The sequence below is a fragment of the Elaeis guineensis genome, chromosome 5 (genome assembly GCF_000442705.2).
Source record: "Elaeis guineensis isolate ETL-2024a chromosome 5, EG11, whole genome shotgun sequence".
Classification (NCBI taxonomy): Eukaryota; Viridiplantae; Streptophyta; class Magnoliopsida; order Arecales; family Arecaceae; genus Elaeis; species Elaeis guineensis.
The window spans coordinates 127652115-127668927 of record NC_025997.2 but is presented as its reverse complement, the minus strand read 5'-3'; the positions used below and the strand labels follow the sequence as shown (position 1 = coordinate 127668927).

General features: G+C 40.3%; 2 protein-coding genes across 3 annotated transcripts; one reads left to right on the top strand and one right to left on the bottom strand.

The window, feature by feature from the left end:
• The first annotated feature begins 1689 nt into the window (after positions 1 to 1689).
• On the top strand, positions 1690 to 14086 carry LOC105045817 (elongation factor 1-alpha). Of its 2 annotated transcripts, XM_010924230.4 has the most exons (4): positions 1690 to 1800; positions 2053 to 2123; positions 11860 to 12326; positions 12923 to 14086. In XM_010924230.4, the coding sequence occupies exons 3-4, from the start codon at positions 11865 to 11867 to the stop codon at positions 13802 to 13804; spliced, it is 1344 nt and encodes a 447-aa protein (XP_010922532.1). In that variant the 5' UTR covers positions 1690 to 1800; positions 2053 to 2123; positions 11860 to 11864; the 3' UTR covers positions 13805 to 14086.
• A 1539-nt stretch (positions 14087 to 15625) lies between these two features.
• Positions 15626 to 16616, bottom strand: LOC109505875 (uncharacterized). The gene has a single exon (XM_019850670.3). The coding sequence runs from the start codon at positions 16389 to 16391 to the stop codon at positions 15813 to 15815; it is 579 nt and encodes a 192-aa protein (XP_019706229.1). The 5' UTR covers positions 16392 to 16616; the 3' UTR covers positions 15626 to 15812.
• Between the last annotated feature and the right edge of the window lie 197 nt (positions 16617 to 16813).

The window sequence follows — 16813 nt, the reverse complement described above, 5'->3', positions numbered from 1 at the left end:
GTCTCGACTAGTCCTTCGGAGACCATCGCATTTCTAATTCTTGACTTCAGCTTAGCGGTCTAAGCCAAATCATCTTCTCGATGGTAATATATTGAAATCAAAGTCAGAATAATCAAATCCTTCAAAACATTTAGTTTGTGAGCGGAAATGGAATTGAAATGAAAATTTAAATCCTCGTGAGAGAATAAATATTGAGTTTTAGATAGATTAGGCCATTCTCACTCCATCTCGAATTGAAATCGGAATAGAACTTCTCACAACCAAATGGTTAGAATGGAAGTTATCTATTTCCATTCCGATCCGAGACCCCAACTCTCTCTAACCAAAAATCTTTATATCAGAAAGTTGATTTCGAATTCCTAAAAAGAAAAGAAAATTTTTTCGGGAGTCCTTAAGGGCTTGTTCTTTTATCGATAAATATTATGAAAAAATTGATCAATTTTTTCATGGACCAACTTATCTATGTTCTTACATTTTTCAAAATGGATAAGTTACTTTCCTATGGATAGTATTTACCTATGAAATAGAAAAAAAATTTATCCATCTAAGAGGTGGCTAAATCATTTTTCCATCAATCAGAAAAATAATATTTTTAATTTATTCCTAATATACCCTTAACCTTATGATAATATTATATAATATATAATAATATTTTTATAATATACTATAATATATTATAAAAATATAATATACTATATTATATTTTAATATAGTATATTATAATATAATATAATATAATATATTATAATATAATAATAAATTATTATAAATATAATATAATATGCTATATTATTATAATATATTACAATAATATAATACTATAATAATATATTATATTAATATAAGATATTAACATAACATAATATAATATACTATAATAATAATATATATTAATATAATTTTATAATATAATATATTTTATTAATATACGATATTAATATAATATTATATTATAACATATAATAATATAATATAATATTATAACAATAATATAATATAATACAACAATATGTTATATTATTATATATAATAATATTTATATAATGCTATAATAATAATATAATAATATAATATGTTCTATATATAATATTATATACTATTATAATATAATATATTATACTATATTATTATTTATAATAATATTATATAATATATATTATATTATATTATATTATATTATATTATTATATTATTATATTATAAAATAATAATATAATATAATATATTATATAATAAAAGATATTATAAAAAATATGAATATATCTTAGTAACTAATGTAGGAAACTAACGATGTAAAAGAATATGAATAACCAATTTTTGAACTAATTTTTAAAATATAAATAAATATAAATAAATTATTTTTTATTTAAATATTATCTTAAAAATATTTATTCTAAAAAATATAAATTTTTGAATAAAATTTTTTACCCTAAAAAAGGCAGCCCCAGAATTTATCCCAATATTTTTGGGAGAATAAGACGTCAGGCGAAAGAGGAATCAGCGTCCGAGGATCACGTGAGCTCCAACAATTAATCACGTCGACGTGGCACTGCATTATCCGTTCGAGTTACCACCAACGATCAGATGAGGCTTACTCCATGAACCGTCGGATTCGATGATCCAACGGCGTTGAAAGAAACCCTAGCGTGGTAACTAAAGCTCTTCAGATATCCCCTATAAGAACGCCAGCGAGCTTCCTCTCAAAACCCTCTCTAGCCCTCCGAGTGCTGAAGCTTGCCCTGGTTCTTCTTTTTTGGGAGGGCTCAGTCGTTTCCCACACAGCGCCGTCACGTCCAAAAGGTGAGGTCTTTGGTTCTGCTGCTATCCGATCCATTCTTTTTCCACATCGAATCTTGTTGTAGAAGGAGAAAGGTCGGTTTTTTGGGGAAAACGCCTGACATTTCTTGTTGTTTATGCTCGATTTTCTGGCGATTGTTTGAAAGACATTTTTTTATGAAGCTATATCGTCGAACGATTACCTAAAGTTGATTCTTTTTTTTTGCATCTGAATTTTTCGATCAACAAATTTGTTTCTGTTCTCTCTATCAATAGGATCGGTGATTGATATTCTGTATGCTGCTATTGGATTCACAACATTTGGACGGCAAGGATATTAATTTTTGGTAATCGAAGTGTTTTAATTTTCAGATGCTTCTGTTTATTGGAGATATATTAGTGTTTTTCCTTTAGTTATTAGATCATGATTTGAATGTGCCACCAGAAGAAATTTTTCTTTTTCTTTTAAGTGAAAATCAGGGATCCAAAGTATCGTAGCGACCGGGTTGTGAAGTTTGAGCCCCTCTTTACTTGCAAAATGTTTTATTTCCGAAGCCAAGATTGTCTTTTGGATATGCTAATTTATGTATTTGCTCGCCAGTCTAGTCTTACCTAACATTTAGGACGCAAGAATTCGGCTGATCTACACTCAAATAGCCATTAATTGGTGCAGCATCTCTTGCTTGACGGAATTTTTGCCTCCCCTTTCGGCTGCCGGGGCATAACAGATCCTGGCAGCCTTGTTCATGAGGCATATATTGAATTTTGACAATAGGGAGTCATCATATCCTGAGTCTATTTTTGTTGCTTGCTTATGGATATCATACTCTCGTACATCACAAAATAGTTTTTTTTTCAGGGTTTTCATTTTTTTTTATTTTGACATATTAAAGTTACCGTGTTAGTTGTGTCTTAGCTATTTAAGAGCTATTCCTATGTCAATATCTCTTGCGATAGAATTTTGCTGCTTTCTACATTTCAATTTAACTTTCAGCAGTTGGAGGCCATCCTAAAAGTTTGCTACTCATATATGATAACCACATGCTTCATGACTTAGTTTGAAGGAGTGGTTGTTGAAGCCAAGACTCACATGGTTTATTGAATTTGTCTATTTGAAATATTTACATTAACAGAAAACCATTTCTTTAATATGGAACCTCAATTAGTTATGAGTAATTTTTTCGCATTCTAGTAACTAACAAATGAGATAAAATTGATCGTCTTTAACTTTGTTGTTATTGATTTTATTGATTAATATCTTGATTCTTTCATATGTTACATGTGCATGAAATCACTATTATGAATTTATTAATTCTTGACCACCCTTGCATATGATTCATTCAATAATGGCAAGCCTATTAATTATGTATGTGCAGTTTTATTATGTGAGTTTTATTTTTTTTATGACTATTAAGAATTGTAACCATGTTTTGAATATTTTAGATATGTGATTTTTGAAGTTAACCCTCTACAGCATATGCAGTTGGCAAAAAGTCAACGGATGGTAGTTAGTTTTCCCTAGCAAGTGGTTGTATGACCCAAGGAATCAAACCCACTCATTATATCCTTAAAATAGTCTTTAAACTTTTAGGTTTAATCTCTATAGAAGATGATTCCTTGATAATGGAGTTAATGTTTTATCATGTACTCTTTTTTTATTTGTATTGGATCATTTTTACTCTGTGCTACGGGACAAAATTTTCTTTTTCTCTAGTGGTAAGTGGGTAAATGTTCTAGAGGTACAGAAATTTTTGAACTTCGAGCCTCTCTCAACTTTTACATAACATCATTTTTCAAAGCTTAGTGTGTGGAAACTGAACATCTACCAAGCTTGTCCTTTCATGGTTCGCCAATTTGGGATTCTGTTGAGGATCATGCAATCTTTAGGCTTTTCATTGAACAGGTGTTGGGTGGTTGTGGTGGGTGTTATTGATGTCCTGATTAGAGGAAAGGAGCAGTCGATGGAGGCCCATTATTGCCTGAGTCGATGGGAGGAGAAAAGCCCTGTGCTTGTGTGGCTCCAGGGTCGTCGAGGCAGCCCTGATGGACGGTGCATAAGATTACATCGGAGGAGGTTGAGTAACTGCAAAAATACTTTACCAAAGTGCTTGAATTTTCGAAGGAGATGGAGTCCTGGAAATAGTGGGAAAACTACATCTTTGTTCGGAGCCTTGGCTGGAGAGTCCTAACGGAGCCTTGGCTGGAGAGTCCTAACGGATTGGATTGCGAAGGAGTTCAAGGTCCGAGGGAAACTCTAGAATGATCCTGAGCTATTCGCCTTGGTCGAAGAACAACACTTGGCGCGCTTTTGGTCAGAGGAGTGTGATGCAGTCCTCAACCTTGGCTCGTGGTTTGTCATTGGTCACTTGTAGCCATGGACCGCCTATTTCATCCTTGACGTCTACATGGTACGGTGATCGGTAGTTTGGGTTCGTTTACTAGGCTTGTCGATTATGTATTGGCAGTAGGAGGTGGTGATGGGAATTGCTGTGGAGGCTGGCAAATTGGCAACTTTAGATTAATTCACTGATCTCCATCGAAAGATTGGTTTTGCATGCCTTCGGGTGGAGATTGACTCGTTGGTACCAAGGAAACCAGGGGTCTCAATCTGGGTCCATAAAGGCTTATTTTGGCAACCTTTTGTGTATGAAAACCTCTCCATTGTCTGTAATTAACGCGTGGTCGGGTCACATCGACGAGTGCCAGAGTCCATTGGAGACGGTTTGCGGGGGGTGGCAGTTGCAGTTGGAGGATGTTCTTGTCTCTCCCATGGTGGTTGAAGGCAAGGATAGGGGGAGAGGTGTTGGCCTCCGTTGGCTAATCGTGCCTTGATCCTTGGGTGGCAATGTCTAGAATCCGACAGCCCCATCCTTTTAGGGTTCCGGCCAAGGGAAGGATCGATTCTGAGTCCAACCTGGATTCCTTCAGCCTGAGCTTTTTCCTATCTCATCCTAGCTCGCCACATTGGCAAGAGAGCTCGCCCGACTCGTCATCGGACTCCGACAGGTGGTAGAAGTCGACCAAAGTCGCACGCTGGCGCTCCTCGGAGAAGGAAAAAAGACTCAAAGGTGGATTGAGTCAAAATGGTCGCATCCGGGTCCGAGTTCAGGGCTCTTTTTGAGCTGGGCTTGGGTCATGAAATGGAGGTGGGCCGGGAGGAGAGCTTGAGCCCATCGGAGCTTTACATGTCCAACATTGATGGGCTTTCGCTGAAGAGGATTAGAAGCCTAGCCCGATCAGTCAATCGCTTGTTGCCAATCAGGCCCCAACCCGTGCCTCGGGCATGGAGTCGGTTGGGCCGGCTGAGGCGGGCCTGAGTGCTGGATTGAAAGTTGTGAGAACCAAGGCTCGAGCTCAATGGTGATCGATGTTCCGATGCTTTTGTCGGAGGAGAAATCCTCCCATCGGTCGGGGGAAACATCAGACCTCAACCCTTTTTTGACTCTACCATTGGGAGCTTGTCATCAACTGTGGGAATCAACGAGGTAGCCCCTCTTATCGGCTTTGGATGGGATAGCCATCAATGGATGGCCAATGGGTGGATCTGGTGACCCCGATCGAGGGAGGAGCTCCAACGGCTGATGACATCATGCGTCGTTGCTAATTCCTCTTTGATGAGCATTAGGAAACTTGCCTTAGATGGAAAGGAGGGCAATGGGGTCTCATGAGGAAGAAGCCCGTATGGGTCATGGGGAAGTTGTGAGCTGGTCAAAAAGGCCCTACATGGGGATCAATTGAAGTTGGGAGAAGACATGGAGGAGAATGTGATAGATTATGGGTCCTCGGTGGAATGCAAACAGGATTTGCCCACTTCCACCAGTGATTGATGAAGTTGCTCTTCTGGAATGTTTGAGGGGGGCGCGGGCAAGTTGTCATTCCACTCGACGTTTTGGAGGGTTATGCAACAACATAATTTGGATGTTTGTGTTCTTTTGGAGACTAGAGACTCTGGGTCGAGGCTGGCTCGCATCGGGCATCGATTTTCGGTGAGCCTTGGTTTTTATGCAGTGGAGTTCCAGGGCTTATTAGGGGGTATCATTGTGGTTTGAAAAGTTGGGATGGCATTGGTGGATGTCTTCCATCATAGTACTCAGCAAGTTGCAATTGTCATTATTAAAATGAATGATTTTGTTTGGTGTTTGTTTGGTGTGTATGTAAGTATCGATTATAGAGAGAGACAGGTCCTATGGTAGGAGATATCCAATTTGATTGAGCAGGGAATTCCTTCTGTCGTAGCAAATGATTTCAACTGCATCGATGGCCCTCACAAAAAAAGATGGGGTCCACCTTCTGTTCATGATATTGAGTTTGGTGAATTTAAGGAATTCCTTCACTCCAATGGCCTGATTCTTCTCGATTTTGTTGGTCTGTGGTTCACCTGATGCAATAATTGCCAAGGGGGTGCCTGGGTGTCAGAGACGATTGATAGGGTGTTAGCAATGGCCAGTTGTGTTCAGCTGCATCTAGGCCATCTTGCTTAAGATTTGCTGAGGATTGTCTTCTATCATTATTTGATCTTAGCAACCAATGACCCCTCTCTTAGTATAGTCCTTTTTCATTTGAGAAGTTTTGGTTATTTTATTCTCGATCTTGGGTCATCATGAGGGAGGTGTGGAGACTGTCGGTCTAGGATGATGCTAGGTATCGGGTGGCACGTAGATTGGGGTTGACAAGGAGGCATTTGTGCTAGTGGAACAAGTTTGAGGTTGATGATATCTTCAAGAGGCTTGAGGTTGGTGATATCTTCAAGAGGCTTGAGGTAGTTGAGGCAGCCATCCCTGAGCTTTAGGATTGTGAGGATCGAAAGGGTGGCCTTATGGAGGATGGCCTGGTTGACCTATGAGGCAAGCCATTCGAGCATCACTCACTTCTGAGGTAGTAGGAAACTTTGTGGAGATAGAAGCCTAGGGTCTAGTGGATCAGGAAGGGAGGTTGGAACATGAAAATTTTTTCACAAAATCACCATCATCCGTAGGCACAAGAATCAGAATAGGCTGATCAGGGACATCGATGGTCAGCGGTTGATAGCTGTGGAGAAAATTGGGCAGGTCATTTGTTTCTTTAGATCATAATGGATGATGCCTCTAGGTGGGGTTGAGACTCTTGTTCCCCTCCATTGAAGGATGGTCAGGGAGTAGGAAAATAGAGATCTCATGGTAGTGAGTGGTTTGGTCGATCGCGAAGGATAAAGCTTTAGGATTAGATGGCTTCTCCCTTGTTCTTCAGGCATTATCGACAGATTATCTATCTTGAGATTATGGTTGTGATATAGTTTTTTGCCATTAGTTAGATGCCTGAAGTCTGGAAGTAGACCTTTATCACTCTCCTTCCGAAGTGGCGGAATGCCTTGGAGTTGGGGCACTTTAGATCAATCAGTTTGTGCACGACTATATACAAAATGTGTGCAAAGATGATGGTGTATAGGATGAAGTCTATTTTCCCATGGTTGATTTGTCTTGAGTAGGAGGCTTTCATTGGTAGATGAAGCATCTCCGACAACATCTCGTTCAAGAGTTCATGCATTATGTTTGTCGTGCCTGTTCTCATGGAAGTCTGATGGTGGTCCAGCATGATATAGAGCGGGCCTACAATTAGATGAGCTGACACTTCCTCAAGGAGGTCTTGACGGACTTTGGCTTCCACCCTTGATCGGCTGGATCATGGCTTGCATCCAAAGCCCTTTTTTTGCCATCCTGATTAATGGGACACCATCGGATTTCTTCTATTCCGCTGTTGGCTTGGGGCAAGGTTGTCATGTCTCTTTATCTTTTCATTATTTGCACTGATGCCCTTTTGCGAGCTCTTCGTGTGGCATTCGAGGGGTTGGTACTCGATCCATACATGCCAGCTTCTGAGATCCAATTGACCAGGGGTGTGCAAATGGTTCGGTTAACCAAAAATTGAACCAAACCGTTAATTATTTTGGTGTTTGATTTTTTTTTTTTTGAAAATTTTGGTTTTGGTTTCAAATCGAATCGAAATTTTTTAATTGGTTCGATCTTTGGTATTTAATTTGATAATTTTGGTTAATCGAAAATTGAAATTATCTGATTTTTTTTATTTAATATTTATGTTTGAGTTAAATATTATTTGAACCAGATGGTCTAGTTAGATCGTGTCAAATCTCACGGTAGATAGCACGCTATGTTACCCCTTGTATTTGACCAATTCCCTATTGCACGCCATCCACCGTGCATGTGCTCTGTGAGAGGAGGTTTCTGTTTTGAGTCTAGAGTAGTTCATTTTCAAATGTTATTATTTTTGAGAACATATTTGTATAGATTGTGTTTTTTTTTTCTTTATTTCTTTGAGGCTTTGTTTAGGTGAGTCAGATTGATGTTATTTTTTTGGATGATATTTAGGTTTAGGAGAACGTGAGACAATCTCAAAGTGATTTTTTTTTAAAAAAAAAGACTATCTTTCATTATTTATTTAGTCTAATTTTGAATCAGACTCATTTATCATGTCCTTTCTAAATCATGGTCCACCTAGACTAGGCACAAGTGAAATTCTATAGCCCAAATAATGAAACTATTAAAGAATTAAATAAGTCTAAATCAAAACCAAAAGCCCAATATAAAGAAGCCCAAAACTGAATTACTGAACTGAACCAAAATTATTTCAGTTTGGTTTGTTTGGTTTTAAGCTATTTCAGCTCGGTTTTTGGTTCTACAAAATGTAAGTTCGGTAGTTCGGTTTTTCAAAACTTTGGATCGGTTTAAACCGAATGCACACCCCTACAATTGATCTCGCATTTACTCTTTGTAGATGATTGTTTGTTGGTGTGCTGGATATCAATTCGCAACATCATCGGCTTAAGGAGGATTATGGAGTACTGTAGTGCCTCGGGTTAGAAGGTGAACCTCCTCAAGTCTATAGTATATTTCAATTTGAGGATGCCCAGCCAGTTGCAGCATATGATCAAGGATAGTCTTGGCATTGTGGAGCACAGTGGGCCCTTGCAGTACCTTGGTGTCCCCATCTTTGGTTGTAGGTTGAGGAGGCTAAGTGTGCAGTCGTGGAGTAGGCGATTCACGAGCAACCTCAGTTCTGGCAGGCTAGAGCTTTCTTTATGATGGATAGAGTTACTTTGATGAGGTCAATTCTTAGTTCTATGCTAGTTTATCTTCTTTCGAACTCGATCCTGCCCAAGACCTTGGTTTTGAAGTTGGAGAAGCACTTTCGGCGCTTACTGTGGAGCTCACATCTGGAAGGTCAGGGCGTGCATTTATTGGCCTGGGATGTGATTTGCTAGTTGTTGGGAGATGGTGGCTTGAATATTCATTTCTTAGTGATGAGATTGGAGGTCTTGATCGCTCGGCATATGGCCAGGATAGTGCTCGAGTCGGAGAGTGGAGTTCAATGATGAGGGTCAGGTATGGTCTTTGGCTTATGGACGAGAGGATTCGAGCCGGTCAGAGCAGCTCTTTTCTCTGGAGGGAGATTTGTTTGCGAGCCCTTGATGTGATTGAATAGACGAGATGGCTAATGGGGGATGGTAGGTCAGTGGACCTTTTGTGGGACCTATTGGTGGCCGACCTATCATTGAGCTATTGGTTGACTTTTCTCTGCCTCGAGGTTGCTACATCCTTTTGAGTGTTCGTGATTTGCTTTAGCCTGACGGCATCGAGTGAAATCAGGAGGCACTCACTCATGTCTTTGGTGAGCAGATAGGAGAGCGAATGCGATTCATTGCAATTCCCACTCACGTATGCTTAGATGTTAAAGTCTGGGATCCTCTTGCATCCTGACAGCGATGATGGCTGATCCATGCCACCTATTTTTGCAAGAGCCCACTAGGTATTTGGACATTGGCTGGAGCTAGAGGTAGGAGTGCATTCGAGGGTGTCTTTTTCTATGGAAGGTGGCTTGGGGTTGGCTTCCGATCAGAGCTATCTTGAGGGATAGACTGCGATTTTGAGGATGAGACAGTGGAGCATGTCCTCTTTCAGTGTTCAGTGGGCCGACAGGTGTGTGGTACATCACGGGCAAGCACTACCAGTTTGTTCATGTCGAGGCTCTGAACTAGGCTTTTTTGGAGTTCCTCTGGCAGAGCGTTGGAGTGAGGCAATTAGAGCGACTACTATCCATGTTGCCTATATTGCTTATTACATTTGACTGACGAGGAACGAAGTGGTCTTCGAGTCCAGATGGTGGCCGACGAGACTTTGGAGCATGCCCTCATATCGGCTATGGAGTTGACTGAAGTGATCTTGAGGTCTCTAGAGATCTGAGACTCCCATCCTGCTTTTGTAGCGGTCTGATGGATTTTCATCTCCTGAGAGTACCTATCTCTGGTATATCTCCAGGTCAACTCTAATGGTAGTGTCAGAGACAGGCGGGATGGTGCTGGTTTTGTAATCAGGGGGTCATGCTTGAACCTTGTTGCGGTTGGAGGGAGCAGATTCGATGAGCCTACCATTCTCAAGACAGAGCTTCGTACTACGTGGGCTGAGATCGCTTATGCTTGTTGGACCTTGCACGCTGACCATCTTATTATTTGAGGGATAGGGATGTCAATGGACAGGATAGGGTACAAGTTTTGCTAAATCTATACTCTACCCACCCCCTACGCACCATCTGACCCTATCCACCATGGTAGGTAGAGATTTTAAATCTTTACCTTACCCATGCGGGTGGTGGGTAGTACTCTCCTCTATCCACAATCCACCAAAGCAAATGCACAATGCAAACACCACCAATCAAATCTGTTTCAAATTTATCAAGTTTCATACCTATTTTAAATCAAACAAGTTCTAAAACCTGTTTCAACCATCAATCTGTACAATACAAACAGATACATACTACAGCAAAAAAAGCCCAAGACCCTAACAAATTTGATATATGTACGTAGGTATATTTGTAAATATGCTATTATGGAGGGGGATATTTTAATAAATACATATACGTAACGGGTCAGATAGGATAGGGTTAGGGGTAAATCCACAACTTGATCCTATCCATTGTGGGTTTTCAAAATCAAGACCCCAACTCAACTCATGGTGGGTTTTTCCACAAAAAAAAAAAAAAAAAAGGCTCTACCGGATGGGTAGGGGCAGGTGCCCATTGACATCCCTATTAAGGGAGATTGCTATTGTAGTAATCTAACTCCAGAATTGCATGCATGGAGCCATCTCCCATCCTCTCCTATAGGACATTGCGATCTAGCTGTTGGGCTGCATCAACCTTGCCATTCATCATATTTTTTGTTTGGGGGGGGGGGTATACGACAACTGATTGGGTGACCGTTTATGTTGTTGAGCATACAGAGGATGTTCTTTTTGGACTTGTGTGGAGTTGGCCCCTCGGTCTTTCAGGGTTGTTTTATTTTCTGACTCTTCTGGATATATTTATGTAAGATTTGCATGAATGCTTTGTTTTAGCCGCCGCCCCCCCCCCCCGCCCCCCCCAAAAAAAAAAAAAAAAAGCTTAGTGTGTGTTTTGGAGGAATTAGGTTTTTTGCCAGTTTATGAATTTCTATATTGTTTTTTCCATAGTGTATATACCCATTATTTCTTGCACATATTAAAAATTCAAGAACACTTTTTTTGTTGCATATCATTCAAGTGGGTTTTGCCTCTTCTTTCAGCTGCAAGAAAATGTTAATTACATCTTGATGGCTTTGTTCTGGAGGCATATATGAAATTTCAGAAACAGGGAGTTATCATTATCTTGAGTTATTTTTTTTTATTAGCTCTTGGGTCCCCTACTCCTGTACATATATTAGATGAGGGCAATTTTTTTGTCATATCCATATCAGGTGATGGTACTTTTACTTTTATGTCTTATGTTTTATTTGGTCCAGGTACACAATGCTAGTCTGTTGAGATATTTGGCTAGCTATTTTTTGTTTTATAAACTATGCCAACAATATCAGAGTTTTTTATTCAAATTAACTGTACTGTTTTATATCAGTTTGTTTTAGTTTGCTCCAACTTTGCAAGATTATAATGTAGTTTATTTTAGTTTTCATGGTTGCTGAGATGCATGGACTGCAGTATGTAATAGAATTTGGTATCTGCTTTACCATCTTCTCATGTTTTCCTACTTTTGCTGATTCATTTGTTTTATGAATGCCTACAGCAACCATGGGTAAGGAGAAGGTCCATATCAACATTGTCGTCATTGGTCATGTTGACTCTGGCAAGTCGACCACCACCGGGCATCTCATTTACAAGCTTGGTGGAATTGATAAGCGTGTGATTGAGAGATTTGAAAAGGAGGCTGCGGAGATGAACAAGAGGTCTTTCAAGTATGCATGGGTTTTGGACAAGCTGAAGGCTGAGCGTGAGCGTGGTATCACCATTGATATTGCTCTGTGGAAGTTTGAGACCACCAAGTACTACTGCACAGTCATTGATGCACCTGGTCATCGTGACTTCATTAAGAACATGATCACAGGAACCTCCCAGGCTGACTGTGCTGTCCTTATTATTGACTCCACTACTGGTGGTTTTGAGGCTGGTATATCTAAGGATGGGCAGACCCGTGAGCATGCTTTGCTTGCCTTTACCCTTGGTGTGAAGCAGATGATTTGCTGTTGCAACAAGGTAAGAAGTCTGAAACCAACTTGTTGTTCCTTCTCCCATATGCTTTTTGAAAGCAGTAGTTATCCTTGATCTTATCGTGAATGCTCTTTGCTGCTCTCTCTCTCTCTCTCTCTCTCTCTGTGTGTGTGTGGTTTTATGATGTTTAGTTCAATTTTTCATTTTTCAGAATTTTTTGGGTATGCTAATGTTGACTGATCATAATTTTGGTTTGTTTGGCTCGATGGTTTACAGCTTAGATATATTATTTTCTGGTTTCAACCTCTCATTACATCTTTCCTCACAAATTATTTCCCTTTTTTCTCACCAAAGTCCAATTATCTGATTTTGTCGTTGGTCTGAATTTGCTTTCAAACAGCACATTTTCTGCTACCTTGTAGCCATCCTTTCTATCCCTGCATATGCATGTGTATAGATGCTTATCCAAATTCCAAATTGGCTTCCAGTGTCCCTTTCTGGAATGGTTGTCCTTAAAAGTGTTTCAAATATCTCTGCCTACATTATGACCCATAGATAGTTGAGAGTCATTCTGAAACTGCTCTAATATGTTTCTTTTTTTGAAAAAAAAAATTATCTTGGTGTTGTTGGAATTTTGGTAGATGGATGCAACTACACCAAAGTACTCCAAGGCAAGGTATGATGAAATTGTTAAAGAAGTGTCCTCCTACCTGAAGAAGGTAGGTTACAATCCTGAGAAGATTCCTTTTGTTCCCATCTCCGGTTTTGAAGGTGACAACATGATCGAGAGGTCCACAAACTTAGATTGGTACAAGGGCCCAACACTTCTTGAGGCTCTTGACATGATCCAGGAGCCCAAGAGGCCCTCCGATAAGCCCCTTCGCCTCCCACTTCAGGATGTCTACAAGATTGGTGGCATTGGTACTGTCCCCGTTGGACGTGTTGAGACTGGTATCCTCAAGCCTGGTATGGTTGTCACCTTTGGGCCAAGTGGACTGACTACTGAAGTTAAATCTGTTGAGATGCACCATGAAGCCTTGCAAGAGGCTCTCCCTGGTGACAATGTAGGATTTAACGTTAAGAATGTTGCTGTCAAAGATCTCAAGCGTGGTTTTGTTGCCTCCAACTCAAAGGATGATCCTGCAAAGGAGGCTGCCAGCTTCACTTCTCAGGTCATCATCATGAATCACCCGGGTCAGATTGGTAATGGTTATGCCCCTGTGCTTGATTGCCACACCTCTCACATTGCTGTCAAATTCGCTGAGATCCTCACCAAGATTGACAGGCGATCTGGCAAGGAGCTTGAGAAGGAGCCTAAGTTCCTTAAGAATGGTGATGCTGGATTTGTGAAGATGATTCCCACCAAGCCTATGGTGGTTGAGACTTTCTCTCAGTATCCTCCTCTTGGTCGTTTTGCTGTCAGAGACATGAGACAGACGGTGGCTGTGGGAGTCATCAAGAGTGTTGAGAAGAAGGACCCTAGTGGTGCCAAGGTCACCAAGTCTGCTGCAAAGAAGAAGTAAAGCTCGAGGCCATAAGGTATGAGCTACAACAGCCATAATGGAGCTCATCTTTCAAGTCATGTGATGGTTTATCTTTCAAGTCATGTGATGGTGGTGTTGACCTGTGGTTAGGAATTAGGTTTTTGTATCAGTGTTCTTTTTTGTTTTTTCAGGTTTGATACAGCATAATATGGTGGAAATTTTGATTCCAATTTATGATTTTTGGGATTTTAACTATGTCATTTGCCGATATGTACCATGCATATTTGGTTTTATTGGAGACTTTAAACTGTTTGGAAGAAATTTACATTCTGTCTGGCTGCATATTTATACTTCCAGGTAGGTCGCTGCTGTCCGGTTTGTCCAATTTTTTGCTGGTTATTTACTATAAAGTTGCGTCTATTGGATTTGGCTACTTTTCAGGTTTCAATATGCTTGTTGGTCGTATTTTTTGTTTCGTGCTCTGCTTTGTTTTAGATTTGGGTACATTTACAGCTGTTGGAATACCTCTGAATTTGTGTGGAGCAAACCGTCATGAAAAAAGATGCCATTCTTGAAGTAGATTGGCGTCACTCTTTTTTTGGATTTTCAAAGATTCGAGTGTTTATGCTCGTGGTTGTAAGCTGATAAATTGCTATCGGTACTTATGGAATCGTAAATGTGTTTTTGGCTTACAACATCTTCTATCATGCTAAGCATTTCCTAAGGAACTAAGCTGTTCTTGAATAGCTCAGGCTTGGCTTAGTTGAGCCCATTTGAATATACCCCTCGGGCTTAAGCCGCTCGATTCGGATTACAGATTATTTGATTGATTAGGTGCCCAAATCCTAAAGCCTGAGATATGTAGGGGTTTGTGAGGGGCGCAATCTCGGGCCATGCATCTGAGTGAGTCGGCAATCTGGGCGGATACATGAGGATTAAAAAAAAGAAAGAAAAAAAAAAAAGGTGATCTTCAGGTTCTTAGTTGGGCTGGCATTTTGTTTCTCCTTGTGACTGAGTGAGTGTATGTAGTCTATTTGTCCTCCCAATTCCCGATCAACAGCTATATAAAAAACTTTTAAAAGGTTTTGCTGTGTGCACCAATTTTGCAGCCGTTTCTTCAACAATTGCTGCAACCGCTCGCACAGTAGCAGGCATGTGGAAAGTAGGTTTTTTTTTTTTGTCTTTTTCTATTTTACACTCTTTGAAGTAGGAATCAAAAGACAACTTCAAGCATTGGCCTTTGATAACAAGAAAAGTACATAACAATGGTGTCAATTTACTTCGTGTCTTACTCATTTTTTTTTTTAAAAATAAATTTTTGATTTAAGTTTTGGGTACATGGTGATCGAAATAAGATGCGGTGGCGTCGATGACCATTGCAATTGTCACATAATAATGGATTCATCATTATTTTGATTCATCATTTTCTGCACATATTAGTTAAAAATCTAAATGTTCTCAATGTATTTCAAAATTTATATACCTGATTATATTATTTAGAATCTATTTTTTATAAATAAATATTATGAAAAAATAGATCAATTTTTTTATTAACTAATTTATTTATATTTTTATGATAAATAAATTATTTTTTATGAATAATATTTATTTAAAAAATAAAAAAATATTATTAAAATAATTAAATTATTTTTTTGTCAATCAATAAAATTTATAGATATTTAATTTTATAGATTCGTATGTAAATTTTTTATTCACAGAAGAACGTCCCCTTGAGCACGTCCTGTTCAAAAGTAAGGTGGGTCCAAATCCAACCCTCGTCGGCCCTTTCCTCATTGACAAAATATATAAAAGAAATCGGGACGGTCGCATGGAAACAGAATTACGGCTATCAGCGTGGGATAAAAGACTGATCTCAATTTCCAAATCATTTTCATGTTCGAGAGAATAGAAACAATTGCATAATGCTCCATCACTAACCGTAGAATCAACAACTACTCACCCGAAGAAAATTACAGAATCCCACAAAGGTGAACCCATCGAATCAGTCCAAATACCAGGCCTCCGAGAAGTCGGGAAAGGGTTCCGATCATGGTGGCGATGCCGCCTCAGCTGCCGCCGGCGCAGCCGACGATGTCGACGCTTCATCCACTGCCGACGGCAAACAGGTCCCATCCTTCCCGGCCCCTTCGTCTGCTGCACCTCCGCCGCGTGCTCTTGCTGCGGCGCCGATTGCGTCGTCGCTGCCGTCGTCCTCCGCATTCTGCTCCTGGCGGTGCTTCCTCCGGGGCGGCCCGCCTCCTGATCCGGAGAAGATCCAGGTGAGGTCGCAGATGCCGGCCTCGAAGAAGACGGTGATGGCGGCGGTTGCGAGGAAGATGAGGAGCCAGGGGAGCGAGGCGACGGCGGCGCCGGCGATGGCGAAGACTCTGGCCTCGGTGGCACTACTGGTGTCGGCGGTGGCGAGGCGGATGAGGAAGAGGCCGACTAGGGTGATCCAGGAGGAGTGGATCAGGACCTTCTTCGGGCGGAGGCAGGGGCTCGGCAGGCAAGAGCTTAAGCGGAATCTCGACCAGAGCCGTCGCTGGGGACGGTGGAGGGAGTGCGGCGGAGGGGCGGCTTCGTGCTCGTTTGCCGGCGTGGTCGGTGGCGGTTGTGGGGAAGCCATGGTGATGGGGTTGTGTCGAAGAATGATAGAGCGAGAGGAGCTGAGAGAGAAGAGGTGAGCGAGTAACGTGCGGGTAAGTTGACGGTTGTTGAGGTTTCAAAATCGGATCGGTGCGAATTGGGAGGGAAAAAGGGTTCATGAAACAATTAAAGAATTTATAACAGACTGGCCGCTTGTTTAAATTTTTTTTTAAGATAAAAAAATATATTTCTTTAACCAAAAAAGGAAAAAATATATTTCAAAAAACTTTCTATCCCCCTTTTTAGCTCACATGACCATCGGCAGATTGACCTGTTCTATTCTTTTTGAAGTTTTATTGAGCTCAAGCCAACTCATCCAGGTAGGTTACCAGGATGATCAATATTGGCTTAGGTTGAGGTAATAGGTTAGAGTTAGATTGTTGCATGACCTGAGCTTGTGCA

Bases quoted from the DNA above. Each gene is read 5' to 3' on its own strand.
- LOC105045817 (XM_010924230.4), top strand. From the start codon at position 11,865: ATGGGTAAGGAGAAGGTCCATATCAACATTGTCGTCATTGGTCATGTT. The intron at 12,327-12,922 runs GTAAGAAGTCTG...GAATTTTGGTAG, and splicing joins TGATTTGCTGTTGCAACAAG to ATGGATGCAACTACACCAAA.
- LOC109505875 (XM_019850670.3), bottom strand. From the start codon at position 16,391: ATGGCTTCCCCACAACCGCCACCGACCACGCCGGCAAACGAGCACGAA.